Source organism: Penicillium solitum (assembly GCF_028829755.1).
Source record: "Penicillium solitum strain IBT 25940 chromosome Unknown utg000003l_segment0_segment0, whole genome shotgun sequence".
Lineage (NCBI taxonomy): Eukaryota > Fungi > Ascomycota > Eurotiomycetes > Eurotiales > Aspergillaceae > Penicillium > Penicillium solitum.
Window position 1 is genome coordinate 1186185 of NW_027072123.1, and position 22491 is coordinate 1208675.

Here is a 22491-nt window from a genome sequence, read left to right on the forward strand (position 1 = left end):
TATGTCACTGGTTCATAACTCTCTCATTGGGTTATATTGCCAGGCATTAATTTATGTAGATCCCTCACTTTACAAGTATGCGAAGGTATATCCCGGCTAGGGATCAGAAACTAATTATATAGTTACTAGTAATATCAAAGCGTTCTGTCCTAAGACTTATTATGATCTACTTGTCGTAAAGGTTAACTTAGAAGATACACTGGTTTAAAAAAAAGATATAATCTGATCTTTATAGGGTCTAAGGTTAATAGTTGGTCGTACTAGTTAACTAGTTATTATGAAGTTAAAATTAGTATACTAAATTGAAATTAATTATATAGTCAAAGGGTTTATATTGAAAGGTCGCTTTATATAGAATATGCTTTTTTTACCGCCCTCGTATATATCTAAAAAGAGCATCCAGAAGACCAACCAAAAGACCTACAAAAAGACATAAACAAGGCCGTATCAGCGGCCGACTATACTAGGCTGCCGGGGGGAAGTGATTACTAACTCAAGTATGCCCGCTTTCGTACTTGTTGTAGAAGAGGCTCAGCCTTTACCTCAACCACTTGTAAGGACTCGGCCACCTTGTGAGGACATGCATATATATATGTATAAAAATAAAAGAGAAGTTGAAATTAGTATAACTATAGATTAAAATTAACATGTATGCTTCGAGGAAGCGGTGAGAAAAGCGGCCAGGTAATATCCAATGAGAGAGTTGTGCCCCGGTGGCACACTTTGTAGTCGCCCGTAAATGTGGTCAGTGCTGAATTGTGGATATCCTCGTATTCTGCACGTTGACACTGTCCGGGTGTAGTTGGGCCGTGATGTGATGTAAGCGAAGTTTAGCCCCAGCGCTACGGCATGCAGGTGAAGTCTTCTCTCATCGAATACCGACCGAAGCTGTAGAATCCAGCTTTTCCACAGTATGGATCAAGCAGCAGCCAGTTTCCGCGCACAGTGGGTCAATCCATCGGACTTGTTCTCAATCCTCTTAATTATTGGCGGAGATGTCATTGGGCTCGCTCTAGCAGCCCTCTCCGGTGGACCTATTACCCCGGTCACCTTCTCTTTCGGATGGGTGTCGTACGCTATCTCGGCGCTACTCACTGCCCAAAGCGAGGACAACATGATGCCCCCAAGCCCTGACTCTTCGCTCCGGGTAATCAACCTAAGCACGGGGTATACTCGATTCAACCGGTCCTGGACTTTAGGGCGGGTGTTTCAGAATTACGAATATTGGATGCCGGAAGAGGTGGAGCAGCGACTGGAAAACCACCCGATCTTGTACGGGGATGAGGAAGCCGGGGTCGCAGACACGGAGATGTCAGAGAAGGGCGCGGCAACGGCAGAAACATACGCTAATACTCGAAAATTTGTGAGCCCCCACCAGGCGCGCCTCTGCGTTGCCGTTTATGAGTGGGCACTGGATGGAAGCTATCCCGTGGCGAAACCTGGTCATGACTGGGTGCACTGGCTGGGAATCATCGTGACGGTGGTTCAACTAGGCATCAGTGCTATACCGTTTGGCCTGTACGGAGACTGGAGTATCTTCCTGGTGACGGTGGCCGGAACTGTCTTGGCCTATGTATCTGGTGCGCTGCCGCAGTGGCAGAAGGAGAAGTGGGCGTGCCGAATCTTGGACAAGCGCAAGGATGTTGCATTGACGCTTGGTAATGGAATGCAGCATGTGATCGTGGTGCTAGGGTCGAAGGGCGGGTTGGATTTGGAAGACATGGCTGGGGGGCAGTTGCCAAAGGACGGGGAGGGGCGGGCACGGGCACGTAGGAGCCGATTGATACGACTGATGAGCCCTAGCAACACTACGCGCATGATGACGTTCCTGTTAACGGTGCTGTGGCTCATGCTTCTCCTCAGCAGCACGGGAATTCAGGACCATGCGTGGTATCTACTCGCGGTGGGAGGCATTGGCATGGTGCAAAATCTCATCACGGCCGGGGCTCCGCGTCAGCCGGAGATGTTGGGGATACCGATTCGACTGGCTATGCATCCGAGCTCAGGGAACGAAACAAGCCCGATACCAATGGTATTCGCCGAATTCAAGGTAATGCATACCCTGATGGAGCTCGAGTTGGACCTCAAGGGAGCTGGCCGAGCTCTGCTGCCAGAGTTCTTTCCTGGAGGCGGCGGCCTGCAACCGTGGGAGGAAAAATGGTGGTCCAGCAATGAACCGGAAATTCGACGCCAGCTACTACGAGCGGCGAAAGAAAAAGAGTTCAACAAACAGATGCGCAGGACGCAGGCTGGCTGAAAAGTGATGTACGATACCGCAGTATATGGCAGTTTTCCACCAAGTCCTGTCCCCGCGGGTGGTAGTCTCATCTTGTTTGATCCAAGCAAAGGAGAAAGAGCCGCCGTTACATGCATGCACTGTGTTCCAAACCTTTTCTTTCTATATCCAAACAACTGCCTTCTTCTACTCCGAATAATCGTACGCGACTACGCACGCCTTGTCCAATCTTTACTTGTCACTGGGACTCCGTTGTGTTCAAGGCTAGAATGCCAAAACGTAGGAAGAATAACATATCAAATCACAGAATTACTACTTGTATCTTGCCTAAAAATACTTACCGGAGCAACAGAGGTTGAATACGAAGATAGGAAGCATGAAGACAAGGAAAACGGCTTGGCAGCAAATGAGACAACAACGTGGAGAGAAAATACGAGCATTTCTTGGCACGGGAACCGACCAACCAGTACGAGACTAGTGTTTTAGCGCTATGCTGGCGCGGGGCTTCATCTGACTGGAAAAGTGCGACTGTCAAAGTCCCTCGTTGGGTAGACTATCGCAATGGCGGAGCATGTGTTCTTCCCTGATGAACCCCCGAGGCCTCTTCGAATCCAGTACAATGGTTCGCTATACGATGGAGGTAATTGGGACCAGTTCCCAGTTCGTCATGGGTGGAAATTGGAAACAGGAGCTGAAAAGTTCCCTCGACGCGGAATCCCACAGAGATTCCACTCTGGAATAGAGTGCTGGCTCTACTTCGGCATGCTCCACTATGTGTTCGGGGACCAGCTGGATCAGGCCGATTTTCTCCTGCACAGGGAAGAAGACCCCCAGCAGTACATCACGACAAAGCATCTCCATAAATATGTCGACAACGCCAAGGAATGGAAGAAGAGGAAACTGGGCGAGCGAGCCGTTGACATTGTCAAGAAAGTCTGCGAGCAACTTTCCGGGTATGGCGATTATTATGTACGGGATGACATGTCATTGGCCATTCGGCTGGTCTGCTATGTTTTCTGGAACGTTGCAGTCAAGCGAGACGGTCCTCAGACCCAGACCCATCATGTTCAGCGATGGATGTTCACCGGAGAAATTGAGACTAAGCGCATGGTCGCAGAGGGATGGTGCCCATTGGAGGCAGCGAAGTGTCGCGTGGCCGGTGGCGGAGTGGACACCCCGGCGTATCTGCTTCAGTTAATGCGTGTCAAGCCTGGCTGGAACAAGATCACGCACAAGTCCTGCCAGAATACGGAATGTGTGGCTAACAACGTCGATGAGAGCGAATATGTCACTCGGCACGTGCAAGAAGATTGCACTTGTTCACACCTCCAGGCAAATATTGAGCAGCTGCATACAATCCTCCGGGATGGAGGGGTTCCCCTTTTGATGCTCACGCCTGATGGCGAGGACGAGCTCGGCAACCAGAATTTCAAGGTTGATATTGTGAGCAAGCGCGTCGGGAAGCAATACTTGGCCATCTCGCATGTGTGGTCCGATGGGCTGGGCAACACGGAGGGTAACAGTCTCCCGAACTGCCAATTAAGTCTCCTTTACGAGGAGGCAAGGCGTGTTCTCACTGGCGGTGAATATGTCCCTCGCTATGAGGGCGGCCCATTTGCAGCACTGCACACTAGCGCGGCTCGACTTGCTCATTTCGCGGGGAGCCAAACTCTGCGCAGAGGGGATTCAGTACTGTTGTGGATTGACACCTTGTGCATACCACATCAGCCCGACGTTCGGAGCCTGGCGATTCAGCGCATTCGTGAAGTATACGAGGATGGTTAGTGCGAGCTTTTAACAAACTACTGGACGTTGTTAGATGGTAACCTAACTGTTTCTAGCTTACCGGACGATGATCATTGATTCGGAAATGAGACATGTGAGCGCCAGCTCTACGAGCCACCTAGAGCTTCTCCTGAGGGTGCTGCACTGTTCGGGTTGGATGCGCCGGTTATGGACGCTTCAAGAAGGACTGGCCGCTAAGAGCAGGCTATACGTGCTGTTCTCTGACAGGGCAGTCAATATTGCCACTATTGCCGACGAACTCCTGACCAAGCTTGACCGAGGGAAGCTCCCCGTCATGCAGGAGAGGATTGCCAACTTCGCCATGGGTGTTTGGTTCACCTTCTTTAAACATACTATTGACTCCACATCCAAATTCGAACGTTTTGTCAACCTAGTTGCTAGTCCGTTTGACAAAAGCGACATTACCAAAGATCAACTAATTCGATGGAATTGGTTTAATGTAGCCACGCGAGCCACCAGCAAGGCAGCAGATCGCCCAATCATTCTAGCGGGCATCCTCAATCTCGACGTGAAGGAAATTCTCAAGGTCAAGGGTTCCGATGAACGGATGAGAAAGTTCTACAGCCTGATTGACAATTTTCCTCAGGGCGTTCTGTTCCAGCCTGGGCCACGGTTTGAAGAAGAGGGGATGCGCTGGGCGATGAAAGTGTGTCAATATACCGAAGAAATCCAATACCTCTCGGGCGGACCAGGAAATATTACACCTCGAGGACTTCAGATCACACTTTATCCCTCGTGGTTGTTCCCATCCCGCATCGTGTTCGACCTCGGCCTCTTTGACATCGACAATAACCAGGGGCAGCGGACTTGGGAGCAGTGGATCAAAGAGCACAATCTTGAAGATGCCGACAACATGCCCAATGTATGTCTGCTGAAGACTGAAATCCCTGTTGTTTTCAAGCCAGATGAAACCTACGGGATTATTGTGCACGGGTCAGAAGGGTCTCGGCCTGGGTCAACGAGATCGTGTGTAGTGGTGTCACTGCGTACGACGGAGGATTCAATCCATTATGCACAATATGAAGCCCTGGGGACAATCAAATCTATCGCCAGCTTTGTACAATGGCCAGACGGGAGGTATCTAGTTCCAGTCGCCTGGGACGACCGACAAGAACGCGAATGGATTGTTGGTTAACTGAATAGAGTGTTGGTTGAGTGAGTGAATCAATGTTATGTTAACTAAGGTCACAAAACAAGATTGATATCCAGCAGTATAGGTGCCATGCGAGAACGCCCCCTTTTCGGATGCATAAAAATAGAATTACATACACGTATGTAGAAAAGTCGTCTGCAAAAAATACTGCTTCGTATCACCTTCACATATATCTAAACAGATATCTAAAAAGACACCAAAAAAGAACATCTGAAAAGACACGACGAGACCCTATAAGCTGCCAACTATTCTTATATCCATATATCGCTTCTTGTGGCAGGAAGAACCCCGATCGAGAGAAAACGAGATGAGTTATGTTTCACCGGCGGGGCTGATCCTAGGGAAACCCCACAAACCTTGGATTCTATGTGTAAAGGACGTTTTAATAGAAGCTTGAAAGAAGAATAGAGAGTAAGTTCATAATCTCGTGCACGCACATGTCAAGGTTATCAGTGTGACCCATATAGAGCACCGAATAAAACATAGGCAAATTCAGTGGCCCCTAAAAGGTAGACCCGCGCATTTAATTGACCTGGTCACTTTCATCTTTGGCTTCCTCGTCATTTTCCTCATCACCCTGTTCCCACATGGTATCGGTAGGCTCCCCAGGCCATAAGGTGGCACAGAGGTCACGCGCATCGGCCCAGTCTTCATAGCCACCATCAGAGCTATAGATAATTAGCATGAATTATCTAGATGGATGTAACATGTGGTATACCCAAGATCCAGGTTCTTCGGTGCCAGCATCCAAATCCGGAGAAGGATGGATGTGACGACAACATCATATGGCTTTCGAGCAGTCTTGCAGAAAGTCCACTCGCCCGGCTTGCACAGTATGAAGGGTTCATGGGCATTTCTTCTAACCCCGTTCAGGTTTATGCCTTTCTCGGAGTCCATGACCACCGGTGTAATCCCGTCTTCATCCTCGGTTGGGCCGCTGAGAGGAACCCGGGCTTCTTTGATGATATTGGGCACATCTTGAATGAGCTGGGTCCAGGCCTTTTGCCATTCAGGAGTATCCCAGCCATGTATGGCATAATAGTGCGTGTAACTTTTTCTTGTTAGCAATGTAATGTTTTGGGTGATGGATGGACTAACCCCATGGTTGAAGATGAGAGTGTGTTGTGAGAGGAGAGAGGTGGAAGATGAGTTGTTGGAATGAATTTGGGCAGTCACAACTTTAAGAAGTCACCTGCAAGGAAATTACATCACTTCACAACCTTCCGATATCTTTCTACTTTCGAGAGAGAGAAAAAAAAGAAGTGATGAACAGAAGTGAAAGTCCAGGTGATTAGTATTTTACGCTTTACTGCATCTTTTGAGATGAACCAAATACAATCTTTGGCCTGAACAAACAGGTGTCTCAACGCCCCCATTTCTCTAAGCACTCCATCTTTATCCTCGTTTCCCGTCTACACAACTGTCTTTCAAACTTTCACAGAGATGGCTGAAGTGAGTATATATGAGCCTAACTATCTAAATAGCTTTGGGATAGTTACGCTAACATCTCTCCTCTGCCGCCTAGTCGGCAACTGATGAGCAATGCTTAGCTCCAGAGCTTCGTCAAGCTCTAGATGACTTGAAGACGGTTGTCCATGCGACGAATTGCTGTCTGACTACTTTTCGCTTTCTGGACTCGTTCCCAAACATCAGTACCCAGCACTCGGGGATCCAGAGAGCTGTCGAAAAAGTAACTCGGTTTGCGCGGGACCAGGAAGAGAGCGCTGACCAGGCTGTACAAAAGGCCCGAACTACATTCGAAGCTCTGTCCCCTGAATACCAACACAGCCTGATGCAATACTACGGGGAAGACCTCAGTTTCTACCTTGAAATCGCCATTACTCCGGACTTGTCGCATACTCCCGCATCCCCTTTCAGAGAATTCCAGGTTTTGCTATTTGATATTGAAAACCTCCACCGTGCACTTGCCCGGGTACGTGGAGTGGAGGCAAATATCACCAATGTATTTTCTGGGCTACCGTCGATCCAACGACTGAGGCGGGAAAACCGGGATGAGGAAATTCGGCTGTTAGAGCTACGCAGCTCGGCTGAGATTCAACTTTGTAGGCAATTCCTTGTCTTGGATCAGGAACAACAGGACATGCTCTGGTTATGGTATCAGGATTCCATGGGGATCAGTGCAATCCAGAGGAATGACAACGCGCAAGACTCTTACTCGACTAGGAGCTGAGATGGAGACAGCCGTGAGAATGATGAGATTGTCAATTCGAACGGTATCCCCACGTGGAATCATTGAAGCACGCAAACCAGCAAATAGGTGAAAAGAATATCAGATGCCTGCAATTTTCGATTGGTAGTATCATGCCTTGAATTCACCGACACATAATTCACCCATCAGCCAGATATGGGTTGTGAGTCAAACCACCCCATTTATCTCGTATTTCTTTAATCTTTAATCTATTCAGATATTGCCAATCATTGGGGAGTGTGGGGTAGATAACGGGCCAAATTGCCGAGTTTCGGGAAATTGTCCCTTTTCTTATCCTTTGCAGATCCCCTTCGGATAACTGTCCAAATTGATTATGGACTCTGCCTCGAAACGGCGAAGAAGAAGACGGGTTGCCGACGAGGATCGCAAAAGAGCACCCCGAGCGTATGCATGATTCATCCGAGATGATGCGTATCCACTGACTGGCCCAGATGCGATCGCTGCAAGACCAGAAAAAGCAAGTGTGTGGAGGAGATGCCGGGAAGATGTCAGCGGTGCTTTGCGAGTAATCTAATCTGCAAGTTTAGAAGGTGGTGAGTCCATAATCCTTGAGAAAACATATCTAACATGAGACAGGGAGAGGTCGGCTTCTGTTCAAGATACTGGATCTAGTGGCCTCATTGAACCTAGCGTACCCACTACATCAAGCACCAGCCAACCCCAGCTATTGCAAGATAATGTCAACCACAATGATACGCTTTCTCCGGCATCAGTCTTGTCCCAAAGGCTTGCTGAACATGTTGTTGCAGGTCAATCCAAGAGGGTCCCGTGGCCAAACATCCTCTCCCGTCTGAGGGAGGCTTTCTCGCTAGATAGAGATGCTGCTCCCGCAGAAATGGACATGGTCGCTATGCAGGCCGTGAGTGATATTGATATTTTGATTCTTAGTTCGTGCTAACTAACGGATTCAAGCATATGACGCGTTCAAAGGCACCTCATCCATCTGAGATGGCATGTTTACATGCAGCAATTGATGCATTCCCCCCACGGCCGGTTGCTGACTTCTTACTTTCGGTATTCATTAAGCATGCAACAGATACATTTTTCTACTTGGACCAGGACCAAATGCTGTCTGATATTGACCAATTTTACATGGACACCACCTCGCCGTTGAGATCTGATTTGAGCTTTATCTGTCTTGCAATGGCAACATTCGCACTAGGCAGCCAATGGACGCCACTAGAAAGACCAGAAGGATTCGCAGTCAGTCTAAATCGGGATAATGATGATTTAGGCCAAGTGTTCTACGCCCATGCCAAAACGCTTATCCCCGACCTGATTGACCGGCCCTGTCTCCGATCCATTCAAGCACCTTTTCTATTGGGTGTCTACCTAATGCCAGCAAATGCCATCGGATCATCCTATATTTATATGGGCTTGGCTTTGCGCAAAGCCCTGGCATTTGATCTCCATCTCAACCCAGAGGATCAAGCAGTTGATAGTCGGGAGAGAGAGGTCCGGTGTCGGCTATGGTGGTCAATCTATTCCCTCGAGAGGTAAGTGACAGAACCACCGCCAACCCCAACCTCACTAACCACTTCAGATGTACTACCGTCAAACTAAGCAAACCTCGCTCTATTGATGCCAATGTAATCAAAGTGCCACATCCATCGCCTCTCCCGGCACTTGATCGCCTGCAAAGATATAACAATATTCAATTCCAGGTGGCGTACAGTCGTCTAATCAAGATCCTCGACCGAATTGCCGAACCCTGGTATGTTGCTCTGACCCCAATAGAACAATGTGAACTTATATTTTATTCAAGTGGCGCTGTCACCGAAGCGGAAGAGGAGTCAGAATCTGAAGCCCTGGCCTCTGAGCTTCGACAATGGAAAAAGTCTTTACCACCAGACTTCAAGCTTGACAACACGGACCCCAAAGACTCAAGATACCGCACGATCTTCCATCTATATTTGAATTACTACTATGCGTGGATAACCATGGGCAAAGTCGCCCTGGTAACTGTCGCCCGAACGAGGCTTCGCTGCCATATGTTTCCTGCGTCGCGCCCTCCTGATCCAAGCGACGCTACTTTGAGGCAATCTCGATATTGTGCAAAGGCAGGCAGAAAACTTCTCCTGCTATTCGAGGATCTGACCAAAACCCGCAACATCACTCGTTTCTCCTTCACCGACTTCCAGGGATGCAGTATTGCGACGATCGTGACACTAGTGGCTGGGATTACGGAACGCGATTCGGGATACAATGCTCGAGTGAAGTTTGGTTTAAATTGCCTTCGGAGAATGGCAACTGGGAACATGACAGCCAAATTGGGCGTGAACTTTGTAGAGGCTGTGCAGTCGATAACAAACGAGGCCGCGGAGAAGCTCCATCGGGCGTCCTCTACGGCCAACGAAACGCAGGATATACAAGCTTCGGCTTCTGCATCTGATTACAACCAATGGGCTGAATGGCTTGCCAGATTGGAACATCCTCGGACTCTAGAGCAAAGAGCAATCCATGAGGTAGAGTCCGCTGTGCCGCTTTCACATACTGCACTGCACCCACAGTCAAACGAGAATACGTCCGATTGGAGGACTGCTGGTGAACAGTATATCTCGGAAAGCTCAATCTCGCAAAACCTAGCACATAGCTCAACGATGCTGCGTGAGTTCCAGTCTATAGAGTATGACCTTCTGTCGGGACTCCAGAGTGATGATCCAACTTTTCTCATGGGCTTGACTGGGATTGACGTCCTAGACTTCTCTGGGTTTACATAAATATCAAGGACAATAATGAGGAAGAAAGCGAAACCATATTTGATTCGTACGTGTTTATTTCTGTCTTCACACTCAAAACACCAACCGCCATGCAATGTAGTGCGCAAGAACATAATCATTGTACTCTCACTGGAATATGACCATCCTCTAGCAACACATCCCACCTACTTTTATAGACACGACCATCCTTCATCACACCAAGCACATGTGCATCAGGCTTATCAAAGACGGTCACGTCCTCAAGCGGATTCTTATTTAGAATCACGAGGTCAGCATAGAACCCCTCCTTGATTTGACCTAGCTCATCCGCGTATCCCATCATCTTCGCCGGATTCACAGTAGCACTACGCAAGATCTCCAGCGACGACAAAACCTGCGATCGCAGTGCAAATTCATGGGTCTGCGCAGAGCCCAGCGGACCCAGCAAATCAGAGCCATAACACATAATCACACCAGCCTCCGAGGCAACCCTCAAAGCCTCAAGACCGGACTTCAACACGATCGAGTTCTTTGTCTGAGACTCAATGGGCAGATAATTCTTCCACCGCTCGGAAGCCATCTGTGCATACGCGATAAGCGTAGGGGTCAAGTAGACTCCCTTCTCAGCCATCAGCTTAGCAGTGGGTGGATCGACGAAGTTCCCGTGCTCAATACCACGGACACCATTATCGATACAATGCCGGATAGCCTTGACAGTGTATGCATGAGCCGTGACAAAAGTGCCAGCATTATCGGCACATTCCACCATCGCCTGAATCTCCGCCGCTGTAAACTGCAGATGCTCCAGCTTATCCGTTGGCGAAGCCACACCACCAGAGCCCATGATCTTAATAAAGTCCGCACCGCAGCGAATCTCTTCACGGACAGCAGCCATGCACTCGGGCACACCGTTGCACATACGGCCCAAGTGATTATTGCTATGCGTACCGCCACAGCATTCCGTAGCCTCATGCGGGCCGCGCAGATCACCATGGCCACCAAATTGCGAGAGAGCATGTCCTGAGATAAAGACTCGCGGGCCGGGGAAGACACCGTCTTCGATAGCCTCTTTCAGAGCAAGCTGGGCACCGCCACAGTCGCGGATGCTGGTGAAGCCGCGATGCAGCATCTGCGAGGCTGTGTAAGGCTGGCGCAAGAGATGGACGTCATTTGGGTTTCCAAAGGCTTTGGATAAGTCGCTGAAGCCTGGGACTGCGCATAGATGTACGTGAGCATCGAATAGACCGGGGCAGAGGTATTTGCCTTGGCAGTCTACTGTTTCGAGGTTGGTTTGTGAGGCTGGGATGGATGATTCTGAGCCGACGTAGGTTATTTTTCCTTCGGTGGTTATGAGGGTTGTGTTTTCTTTGATTGTGCCTGATTCAACATCGACGATGTTGGCGTTGATGAATTTATATCCCTGCGGGGCGGGGCGGGTCCATGGCTTGATGTCTGAGCCGGGGAGGATGGTTTGTGACATGATGGGATTTTGGGATACGTGATAGGAGAGAATGTTGGATAAGCTAAATATATGGAGTTTAATGGAGTTTAAATATTCAATCAGCAAGAGAGAAGACGAGGGGAGTATCTCAGATTCGGCAAATTGGTCGACAGATTCCCGATGCCATCGGACCGATGTACACCTTCTCCGCATCTTTCATCTTCCAATTGAACGATAAGCCTCCATTTATAGCAGAGGGGACATCCGGGGCATATCAACTCATTTTATTTTGGAGATTTGAACTTCATCTTTAACTGTTTTGTTGAGCCAAGTCTGAGCTTGTCCAAATCCAAAAGAATTCTCAACATTGGTATATCAAGGGGCACCAATTCCGCCCATGATGGACAACTTGGAGAAGCATGCTACGAGCAGCGACAATGCCGACCAAGCAAACGGTGAGATACTTGATCTTCATGGAAGTTACAACAAGGAGGAAGAGAAAGCTGTCCTACGGAAAATTGACTTGGTCGTTTTGCCTCTTGTAAGGGGTTCAAGCTGCCTCCGTTGTTTTTTTCAGGCTAATGATGCATACTTCTAGATGTGCTTCGTGTTTTTTCTACAATACCTTGACAAGCAGAGTCTCAGCTATGCTGGTGTCTTCGGTCTCATTGAAGACCTCAACATGACCAGCTCGCAATATTCATGGTCGAGCTCAATCTTCTATGTTGGCCAACTGGTCGCCGAGTATCCATTTATCTATCTCATGAGTCGGCTCCCTTTGACCAAATTCGTCGGTGTGACTGTGTAAGTTTGCTTTCGCGGTGTTATGTACTATGTCTATTACCCATCATGTGCTAACCGCCAATTCAGAATTGTCTGGGGCATTGTATGCATGTGTCTCGCAGCCCCGAAGAACTTTTCCGGATTTGCCACGGTGCGCTTCCTTCTTGGCTTCAGTGAAGGCGCCGTCTCGCCCGCCTTCGTGACAATCACCAGTATCTGGTACCGAAAGAAAGAACACAATGTCCGCACGGCATTATGGATTTCCATGAATGGTCTGGCACAGGTTCTAGGCTGCTTCCTGATGTACGGCATTGGCAAAAACTCCTCACTTTCAATTGCTCCCTGGCGCGTGCTGTTTATCATCTGTGGCGCGATAACTTCTGCTGCAGGCGTGACGTTCTTTTTCCTTATGCCAAACGGGCCCAAAGATGCATGGTTCTTGAATGCTCGTGAGAGGGAAGTCCTGTCTTTACGCATGGCACAGGACCGGGATGGTGGTGACAAGTCCTCGTTTTCTGTTGCCCAGCTCAAAGAAGCAATAATGGATCCCAAGGCGTGGGTTGTCTTTTGGTTTGGTGTTCTGGTATGCATGCAGTCGCCGGTACTGACTTTTGCATCTCTTGTGATCAAGTCGATTGGTTATACTAACCTTGAGACTATGCTATATACGGCTCCATCGGGAGCTGTACAAATTGTTTTGTTGTGGATCGGTGTCGGTCTAGTGTTTATCTTCCCTAATCAGCGAACGCTGGTCATTCTTATTCTTATTATTCCGCCTCTGATTGGGACTGTGTTCTTGATGAAGTTGGATGTGACTGCTCAATGGGGTTTAATTGTTGCCTCGTGGCTGGTATGTATTTCTATTGACCGGGCCAGGTTTCTGTTGTTAACCTATTTTTTGCAGTCTTCATGCATTACCGCCTCCATGACAATACTTCTTTCACTTGCGGCATCGAATTTCAAGGGAAATACAAAGCGCGCTGTTGTGAACGGCATGTTTTTCATCGGTTACTGTGCTGCATGCATTGCCTCGCCTCAACTATGGACTCACAGCCCTCGTTATACGGAGGGTGTGATAACATCCATCGTGACATGGTGTCTGCTTTTCGTGGTGGTGATTTTATTCCGCTTCTTGTGTGTGTGGGATAATAAGCAGCGTGATGAACAGGCTGCCAGTTCTGGCATTGTTAGTGTGGATCAAGAGGTCAAATTGGACGAGAATGGGTTGCCACAGACAGACCTCACGGATAAGCAAGACCGACAATTCCGATATGTGTGGTAACTGACTGTTTATATTCGTCTTGGGAAGTATTTCTTGGAGGCTAGCTAATATGACTTGTACTACTTTGTTGTAATGTATAGCACCAGAAACGTAAAATCCATAACGCGAAAGAAATTATCTATAAAAAAAAGACATCTCAAACGAGATCCTAAAATAAACAGTGTTGAATTAAATATAACCTCGGTAGCATGATCAAAAGCCAAATATACCCGATTGTTGAAGACCTGCGTCCTCAAGTACAGAGGCTACAGAACGGCCGATTATTGTTCAGAATAAATACTAGTTGTTCAATATGCGTACACTATGTTAATATAGGAGCGCGATGCCAAATTACGACTGCTCCTTGATGATATCGGCCGCACGCTCAGCAACCGCATACACGGTGCTCTGAAGGTGACCGCAGACCTGGAAAGGCATGACGGAAGCATCCACGACACGAACGTTGGAGGTTCCGTAAACCTTCAGCGATGTATCGACAACACCACCAAGTTCCTTGGGCAGCATGCCGGCTGTGGTAATCGGATGGAAGTTTGATCGGACTAGTGAAATGAAATGTTAGCAATGGAGCTCCCAAGCAAGTCGAAAGATACACGTACATTTGCTGTAGATAAAAGTAGACCAGGCCTTGTCATCCGCACCAGCAGCAACAGTAGAAAGACCGGGGGTGATCTCAGCACCAGCCATATCAGCGAATGGCTCAGTCTTGAAGATATCACGAATAAAGCGTGCCGCCTGTGCCTGAGCGTGGAGATCAAAGTCCAGCATGAAGTACTTGGGGTCAATGATAGCCGGGGCTGTGGGGTCTGCGGAAGAAAGGTGAACGCTGCCGCGAGAGAAGGGAACAGAGCCCCAGTATTCGCTGCTGTATGCGGCTCCAGAGGCCGATAGGAGGATCTCCGCAACAGGAATTTCATCCTTGAAGATCAGATCCCACTGGATCTTGAAGAAACGGTAGATGTCGCGGGCTTTGGTGATGTTGCCGTTGGCGGATGCAACCTGAGCTGCATAAGCGGGAAGCTTGCGAAGAAGTTCGGCTCCCAGTGCGGTGGAGTTGGGGAAGAGCTGGTCAGCTGAGGGGTAGGCGACGTAGTCAGCGCTCTTGTCGCTGCCGTAGGTCTTCTTTGACTCGAACTGGAGGCCGTTGTTCATTTGATCCTGCAAGTTTTCGCCGACAGTTGGCAGGTTAACCTTGGTGGCGATTCCGTGCTTGGAAAGAATTCTAGTTGGGGGAGAGTTTGGGTTAGCTTTTGTCAAATGCTAAACCGAGGCAGTGCTATGCTTACTGTGGGTTTCCGACTCCGGAAAGCTCGAGCAGAACGGGGGATTTCAATGCGCCAGCAGCGAGAATTACTTCACGAGTAGCCTTCACCACGGTCTTCTTGCCGTTGGAAAGAGTGACTTCGACACCGTTTGCGGTGACCTCTTCTCCATCCTTCCAGGTAATCTTGTTGGCGTGTGTGTTGAGCCAGACATGGAGGTTGGTTCTGTTCTGGTAAGGATAATAGTAGGCACGAGCAGCATCCTCACGGATGTTGAGGTCAGCATCAACCGTCTTGGGATACAGACTGTATCCGACCATGTCTCCGCTATTGGCATCCCGGTTGTACGGAACAGGAACATCGAGGTTCTGATAGGTAGCGTTCAACTTCTGAGCCAGACCGTCGTTCAACTGTGTTGAAGACCAGCCAACCTTCACGGGCCCAGTAAAGCCGTGGTAGGCCGGGTCAAAGGCAACACCGGATCCCTCCAAGAATGGGTAATTTGCCGGATCTTGCAATTTCTCGCTCTTTTTGAAGTAGGGGAGGAGATTCTTCCAGTTCCAGCCCTTGTTTCCGATGGCCTCCCATGAGTCGATCTGGGCTGCCTGGGCACGGAGGTAGGCCATGCCGTTGATGGTCGATGTTCCTCCGAGTGCCTTTCCGGCACGCACAATTTGTGAGGATCCACCGGCATATTCTTGGGCTGTCGTTTCGTAGGCCCAGTCAATGTCTGTACCGAACGCTTTACCGTATCCGAGAGTGTTGGTCACGTTTGGGTTGTTGTATACGGAACCGCCAGCTTCAATCACGAGGACCGTGGTGTTCTTCTGCTCGGACAATCGGTTTGCAACAACGAGGCCACTGGTGCCACCTCCAACGACGATGTAATCGTAAGTCGAGTCCGACTTGTGGGAGACATGGGGAACTGCAGCTGCTAGTGGAAGCAGGGCAAGGCCGAAGAGGCTGCGCATGATTGCTATAATTCCGGTTGTAGGGGAGAGTGTTCAGGGAATATAACAGAGCTTGTTTCCTAGTGATTTCCTCGAGGCTAGATGAACGATTTATATTTCCGGGTCCCCTAATGATTTGCAAGCATGGCGATCCACCTTTGATTCAGGAACATGGCGGAACCCTTTGTCACCTCAGACTAATTCCTCAACACGCGATTTAGGTACCCATTGCTCCGTAGTCCGTAGCCAAGCCTAAGCCCAACAAGTAGCGACCGAAATTAGAAGTAAATCCTTCTGAGGTTACAATTGTGGATATGAAGAACAATCCTGACACCTGAAATCTCCGTTGTTTCCCCGTTATAGCGCCGGTAAGCAAGTTTAAAGTTCCTGTAGTGCCTCTCGATGCATAAGTCCCTACTTGTTGATACCACAATCTCTTCCATCGATCCACTTCAATCAGCGGAAGATGGCCGCAGTAGGTCTTACTCATCTTTAGTCAGGAAGAAAGTATCCACCTTGGAAGAGTCGGGATTAATAATAACGGCATGCCGATCTTATTCGCTTCGGAGTGTAGATCGTGCCGAATCTCCACATCTTGAAACTTCTAAGACACAAAGATAACTAACCGGACCCCGGTGCTGTGTTTCACTCGTTTCTCGTTTTCGTATGTTGTGGAAGCTGTTTTAGTGAACAGTCGGCGATATCATATCCCGGGGGGCTATGCAATAATCCGGCTATGCAATGCCAACATCCTATACTCCATATCTGATAACCATTGTAACTACTTCGCGGATTGGTTTCCTTTTGTTGGGAACTTCACATTTACACTTTTGATCTGATAAACAAAAGGGTATGCCCTTAAAATGTTAGAAAACAAATGGCGAGTGGCGTCACTTGTGGATACAATGCGGAAATTTTCGACCCTAATCACGGAGGACCCTGCCAAAGTACAATGTCGTGATTCGAGAACAGTTTACTGCGTACATACAGAGTAGAGAAACAGTTTTGTCAGAGAGATAGAGGGCACCAAACAACCGTCTTAGAATAAACTCACCTCCAAAATATACTATGTTGTATATCCAACACGCCGGGCTAGTACGTGAAACATTTGGAGTAGCACCAACTTTCAAATTAAGGATAAAAACTCTTCACAAACTGACACTACCCACTGAGATGGGCCGTAATTATGTGGCATATGCAGATGAGCAGAAATCGTGCTGCACATAGTCCATTTGTTCTGCAGGCATCGGGGATTTCAAGGGGCGTCCACCGGGAATCTGCGGGATCGCCAGGAACGCGGTCCAAATCTCCACAAATTCAACATGATCTTCAAGATCTTCGATTGGAACATTCTCATGTAGGGCTTTTATTGCGCTTTCAGTTTTAATCCCTTTGAAGTATCTATCCACATTACTTGTACTCCGTACATTGTGCCACAATACAGGGGACCTCAGCCATTATTGATTCGTGGCGTTTCTAAGAACATTCTGAAACAGATTATCTAGTCTATCAGCATCCATTCCCTAAAAGGTTAATCCCCGGTAGATTCAAAGCATCCACTGCATCCTCATCACCCAAGCCATCAAGATCCTTGCGCAGCCAAAACGACCGGAAGCCCTCCACCAATCTCTGGGTGAAAGGTGCCACCTCGACATCCTCCATAGGGGCAAAAGAAAGACGAATATACCGATAAGCTTTCTGGGCAGATGTAGGTGTCGCAGCGAACATCGACCCCGGGCCGACCAGACAAAGATGAGGTTTCTTGGTCAAATGAATCCAAAGCGCCTGTCCGAGTCGCTCGGGGGAATATTGTGAGCGCAAGGGATGGGTATCAACCCGAGTCTCAACCCACACGAACATGCCACCCATCGGCCAGACAAACTCATACATCTGCACTCGATCAACGACCTCCCAGGAATCGATGTGGTCTTCACTCGATCCATGGAAAAGATACTTGTTCTCTTCTAGAATCATGCACATGGCCTGCATGCGCGTTTCATACCCGGCGCGTAACCCTTCCAGCCACCGTACCCAGCCATCCATGTGCCAGCCCGAAGCGATCTGTTTGGATGATTTGGTGGATTTATTATCCTGTTGACCAACAATCATCTCCGCTACTAGTGATTGAACAAATCCAGATGGTTGTTGAGTTGTCACTTCTGTTATGCGAGTGAGACGTTCGATGATAGCCGGCTGTGCTGTGATCCAGCCGAGACGACTACCCGGTGCAATGGTCTTGGAGAAAGTGTCGAGTCGTACTACTCGACCCTCTGTGTCGATGGATAGATATGAGGGGACGAGTGAGTCCAGGTAGGCATAGCCTGAGGATTTGCCCTCTGCGTTGTAGTTCTTGGTGTATAGATTTGGTTCTGAGGATGAGCCACGGTAATGAACCGTCTTTTCATAAGCGGATGGGAACTGCAAGTTCCAATATGGCTCGTCCTCGATGATAATCACGTCGTATTTCTGACACAGGGCGTAGATCTCCTTTCGGCGTTCGACAGAGAGAGTTCCACCCGTGGGATTTTGGCCAGTTCTCATCATTCTGTCAGCACACATTCACCCCTTTTTTTTTTTTCTTTCTGCTTTTCCGTTTCTTTGCAAAGGATATATACTCACGACACAGTATACATCAAATGAGGCCGTCTGCCACGCCGGAAATCCCAATTCTCCAACACATCCTGTAATCCCCCTTTCCCACTAGCAAGCATACCCTGACCATCCATCACGACCCCGGCGACATTCAACCCACGCGGCGACACCGTCTGGATAGCATTCATATAAGCAAACTCCTCACACAAGACACCCTCCCGCTGCTGAATCCAATCCCGGTCGGGATTCCATATATTCGTAAATGCTTCAATGGCCTTTGAAAAGCCATCGGTCGATCCACAGGTCAACACCACCTCGGGACCACCCACATAGGGTACATTTGGGTGGAGATGGTCTCGTGTGAACGAGCGCAGAAAAGTAGTTAAAGGAGGGTATCCTTCGGCGGTGCCATATTGGAGGGCGGTTGTTAAGTCGATTTTGCGAGTGACATCTGCTGTGGGACTCTCCTTGGGGACTGTTACTTGGCCGGAGTGTGTATCTTTTTTATCTTTGGCTTCGAATCGCTGAGGTAGAGCGACTTTTGCTTCGAGTGTATCGTAGGGGAAATAGGATACATGTGGTAAACCTAGTCGAATTAGTATATGTTAGAAGTAAGTGGATTTCTCTTCTTTTTTTTTACCTCCAGCGAAATTAGCAATTCCGGGTGTCTGAAAGTATTTATAGAACCCTTTTACACTGCTGGGTTTCTTGTTCTTGGTCGCATAGGACAAGTGGTGTGACAGGTCCAGTGGTGGAGCTGTCATGATTGCCGATCTAACGGTGTTGCATAAACAGGGTATTGATGAGGGGGAAAAGCAATTATATAACATACACATATGTATATGTATATGTATTGAATGAGATAAAAAAGTAATCTCTCTGAATTATTATTTTAGACAACTCAATGTTTTTAATCGGAACTCCCCGGTTAACCCCCCCGCAGTGCTTGATAATCAGGACCAGACTCTAGTGCTCTCAGTCTCCACTAGATCTAACTTCTTTTTGATGGCTTGAACTGATTTGGTTGGCTATAAGTTTGTAGATATCTTATCTGACAGAATTAAGACTGACTATGACGATTGCCACGCAATATTAAGTGATTGGCGGGATTCTTCTGGGGTGATTGGTTTCTCATATGGCGAGCTCGGAGTATAATAGAAGCAAAATACGGAAAGCAAGTCGAACTACTCCGTACACTTTAAGCCATTCTACCTACCTCGATGGGTCTGTAGGTTCATCGCATTTTCTTTTTGGGGGCTAGTTCGAGGTTGGCTTTGTTCTAACGGCATTCACTTATACCTCACTCCAGCGTCTATGGGAAATTAGTATGAGACTGTCTCTTTTTAAAATATTCACCACTCTATTAGTGTTAAAGCTAGAAGCATGAGAAGAATCACAGAATATAGAATATAGAATATAGAATATAGGTGAAAAGGTGTAAATGTGATTGATTTCCATCACTATGAAGATATTGACTCCGACTGAGCGCGTGCTCGTATGGACGCGACTGGACGTGTTCATATCTGGCCGGGTTAATTTCTTAAAAGTACGATAAAGTGTCAGACTTATCGCACCTCCAAGAAGTCATGATCTTCTCGTCAATAGTCCGCAGACCCTACGCCGTCGGGTTGCGAATAGGTCTTCCAGGTAATTCTATAGAAAACCCTCGTTTGAAACGCGTGCCTTCTGGATACGTAATAATAGATCAAATCCAGAGTTGTCGCGTAAAACGTATTGCCGGATATCCGAATTCTCGGATATAGGATCCTCTGGAATATCGACACACCCAGCGCCATCGAATGAAGAATGAGTCCCCATTTCCCCCATATTCAGATATCATAAGTACTAGAACAGCACTAGAATAGCACTCCTCATTTTAGTCATAATTATGAGGTTTCGTCTTGCTGATATGATTGAAGTCGACTCCGAAGCCGAACGTCTTTCGCGGTTCGCGGTGGATCAAATTCACAATGTGGCCCACAAAAGGTTGTCAGTTATGAATTTTAACAGGACAAGCCGTAATCAGCGGCAACACTATGTCCATCTCCCCTGCAAGACCCAGTTCTTTTTTTCTAACGCCTGGTGGCCAACCCTAAAAAAATGAACGGGAGATGGATCCAAGAACTACCGACTCAAATCTTCCACTTCGTACCCTTCACTCTTTTCCCCAACACCTGGAGAGGTTGGATATATGATTTTGATTCATAATGGGGGACAGCAGCATGAATCTAAAGCCGGTCGAGTCGGCGCAGTCACTCGCTTCGACTTTCTCGCCCATCCACGAGGTCTTTTTCGTTGCCATTGTTTGCATGGGTCAATTTATGACACAAACCAATATCGGAATATGTCTTTCGCCGCTTGATATTGTCGGCGATAGCTTTGGTATAGATGACCCCGGCGTTTTGAGCTGGTTCATGGCTGGGTACTCCTTAACTGTGGGCACATTCATCTTAGTGTCTGGCCGGTGCGGCGATCTATTCGGTTATCGTCGAATGTTCATCATCGGATTCTGCTGGATTGCGCTTTGGTCTCTTGTTGCAGGTCTCAGCGTCTATTCGAACTATATCCTCTTCATATTTGCACGTGTCTTCCAAGGCATCGGTGGCGCATTGCTGATGCCCAACGCATTGGCTCTTCTTGGAGCCACTTACCAACAAGGAAAGAGAAAGAATATGATTTTTGCCATCTTCGGTGCCGCTGCCCCGAACAGTGCCCTTTTGGGATCTGTCTTCGGTGCGATATTCTCTCAGTTGGCCTGGTGGCCCTGGACATATTGGACCCAGGCTATCGTTGCTCTCTGTTGCGCTGGATTAGGCCTGCTCGTGATCCCGTCTATTCACCATGACACGCCCTTTGATAAATCCTTCTTGGGCCTTCTAAAAGCTCTTGATGTGCTTGGTGGAGCTTGCGGTATCGGCGGCCTAGTGCTTGTGAACATCGCATGGAACCAGGCGCCTATCGTGGGATGGAGCGAACCCTACGTCTATGTCCTTCTGATCATTGGAATTTTGTTGATCGCGGCGTTCTTCTGTGTCGAATTCTGGGTAGCCGAACACCCCCTCATTCCGTTCCATGCATTCAGTCGCGATGTCTCGTTTGTCCTGGGTTGTGTTGCCTGCGGTTGGGGCTCATTCGGAATCTGGATCTACTACTTCTGGCGATTCGAAGAGAAGTTCCGTCAGGTAACTCCTCTCCTGGCATCTGCTCAGTTTGTCCCCGTGGGCCCGGTGGGTATCATCGCATGTGTTGTCACCGGATGGCTGATGGGCCGCATGCGCCCCGGGTTGATCATGGTGTTGTCAATGACTGCCTTCACGTTAGGCAATGTTTTGATGGCAATTGCTCCGGTCCACCAGACCTATTGGGCCCTGACATTCGTTTGCTTGTTAGTTATCCCTTGGGGTATGGATATGTCGTTCCCTGCAGCGACTCTGATGTTGTCAAATGCGGTCGAGCGCAAGCATCAGGGCGTCGCTGCATCATTGGTGACTACTATCGTCAACTACAGCATCTCGCTAAGTTTAGGACTCGCCGGCACTGTGGAAGTTCACGTAAACAATGGAGGTCACACTCCCGATGATGTTTTGAAAGGATATAGGGGTGCGTTATATTTGGCTGTTGGTCTTGGTGGGTTAGGGATGTTCCTCAGTGCGATCTACGCATTTAAGGGTTATCGAGATGAGAGACAGTCAGGGAAAGCCAATAACGAGGAGGCTTAGGTATAAGTCAGTGTCTAATTGTATGTAATATTTAATTATAAAATGAACAAACTGGTCAAAATCAAGCTTAGTACTTAGCTGGGAACAAGATCATCAGATAATATTTACTGGATGTTAGGTCATTTCAGTTTATTAGTCTTCTCCATACGTAGTTATCTATCACCTTCAACGTCACATGGCGACTGCAACCCCTAGGATCAGGCAAAGGCTTCAACAGGGAAGTATCTGACTCGGTACGAGGTTTCCTTGACCATATTAAACCACCTTGCCTTCCAACCCGGCAGGCCGATCCTGATTGGGCCTTTTCCAATGTGTGGGATCAACAATTCCACATCAGAGGA

At 48.2% G+C, this 22491-nt stretch overlaps 9 protein-coding genes across 9 annotated transcripts; 5 read left to right on the forward strand and 4 right to left on the reverse strand.

The window, feature by feature from the left end:
- Window positions 1-913: 913 nt before the first annotated feature.
- On the forward strand, window positions 914-2257 carry N7455_004334 (uncharacterized protein; the record flags this gene model as incomplete). The annotated part of the gene is made up of 1 exon (XM_040958187.2): window positions 914-2257. The coding sequence occupies one exon, from the start codon at window positions 914-916 to the stop codon at window positions 2255-2257; it is 1344 nt and encodes a 447-aa protein (XP_040811368.2).
- A 540-nt stretch (window positions 2258-2797) lies between these two features.
- N7455_004335 (uncharacterized protein) lies at window positions 2798-5177 on the forward strand (the record flags this gene model as incomplete). The annotated part of the gene is made up of 2 exons (XM_040958153.2): window positions 2798-4016; window positions 4078-5177. The coding sequence occupies 2 exons, from the start codon at window positions 2798-2800 to the stop codon at window positions 5175-5177; spliced, it is 2319 nt and encodes a 772-aa protein (XP_040811412.2).
- A 541-nt stretch (window positions 5178-5718) lies between these two features.
- Window positions 5719-6298, reverse strand: N7455_004336 (uncharacterized protein; the record flags this gene model as incomplete). The annotated part of the gene is made up of 3 exons (XM_040958251.2): window positions 5719-5863; window positions 5914-6246; window positions 6294-6298. The coding sequence occupies 3 exons, from the start codon at window positions 6296-6298 to the stop codon at window positions 5719-5721; spliced, it is 483 nt and encodes a 160-aa protein (XP_040811394.1).
- Window positions 6299-6638: 340 nt separating this feature from the next.
- On the forward strand, window positions 6639-10145 carry N7455_004337 (fungal specific transcription factor domain-containing protein; the record flags this gene model as incomplete). Its single annotated transcript, XM_065604775.1, has 7 exons — window positions 6639-6647; window positions 6721-7128; window positions 7857-7930; window positions 8002-8284; window positions 8338-8921; window positions 8969-9139; window positions 9191-10145. 7 exons carry the CDS (start codon window positions 6639-6641, stop codon window positions 10143-10145), a joined length of 2484 nt encoding a protein of 827 aa, XP_065461675.1.
- A 115-nt stretch (window positions 10146-10260) lies between these two features.
- On the reverse strand, window positions 10261-11604 carry N7455_004338 (metal-dependent hydrolase family protein; the record flags this gene model as incomplete). Its single annotated transcript, XM_040958184.2, has 1 exon — window positions 10261-11604. The coding sequence occupies one exon, from the start codon at window positions 11602-11604 to the stop codon at window positions 10261-10263; it is 1344 nt and encodes a 447-aa protein (XP_040811317.2).
- A 361-nt stretch (window positions 11605-11965) lies between these two features.
- Window positions 11966-13630, forward strand: N7455_004339 (uncharacterized protein; the record flags this gene model as incomplete). Its single annotated transcript, XM_040958212.2, has 4 exons — window positions 11966-12106; window positions 12164-12369; window positions 12436-13198; window positions 13253-13630. The coding sequence occupies 4 exons, from the start codon at window positions 11966-11968 to the stop codon at window positions 13628-13630; spliced, it is 1488 nt and encodes a 495-aa protein (XP_040811321.2).
- Window positions 13631-13960: 330 nt separating this feature from the next.
- N7455_004340 (GMC family oxidoreductase) lies at window positions 13961-15860 on the reverse strand (the record flags this gene model as incomplete). Its single annotated transcript, XM_040958257.2, has 3 exons — window positions 13961-14169; window positions 14227-14849; window positions 14914-15860. The coding sequence occupies 3 exons, from the start codon at window positions 15858-15860 to the stop codon at window positions 13961-13963; spliced, it is 1779 nt and encodes a 592-aa protein (XP_040811354.2).
- A 1488-nt stretch (window positions 15861-17348) lies between these two features.
- Window positions 17349-19195, reverse strand: N7455_004341 (putative aromatic amino acid aminotransferase; the record flags this gene model as incomplete). The annotated part of the gene is made up of 3 exons (XM_040958148.2): window positions 17349-18375; window positions 18459-19017; window positions 19072-19195. The coding sequence occupies 3 exons, from the start codon at window positions 19193-19195 to the stop codon at window positions 17349-17351; spliced, it is 1710 nt and encodes a 569-aa protein (XP_040811309.2).
- Window positions 19196-20638: 1443 nt separating this feature from the next.
- On the forward strand, window positions 20639-22150 carry N7455_004342 (MFS transporter; the record flags this gene model as incomplete). Its single annotated transcript, XM_040958262.2, has 1 exon — window positions 20639-22150. One exon carries the CDS (start codon window positions 20639-20641, stop codon window positions 22148-22150), a length of 1512 nt encoding a protein of 503 aa, XP_040811343.2.
- Window positions 22151-22491: the final 341 nt, after the last annotated feature.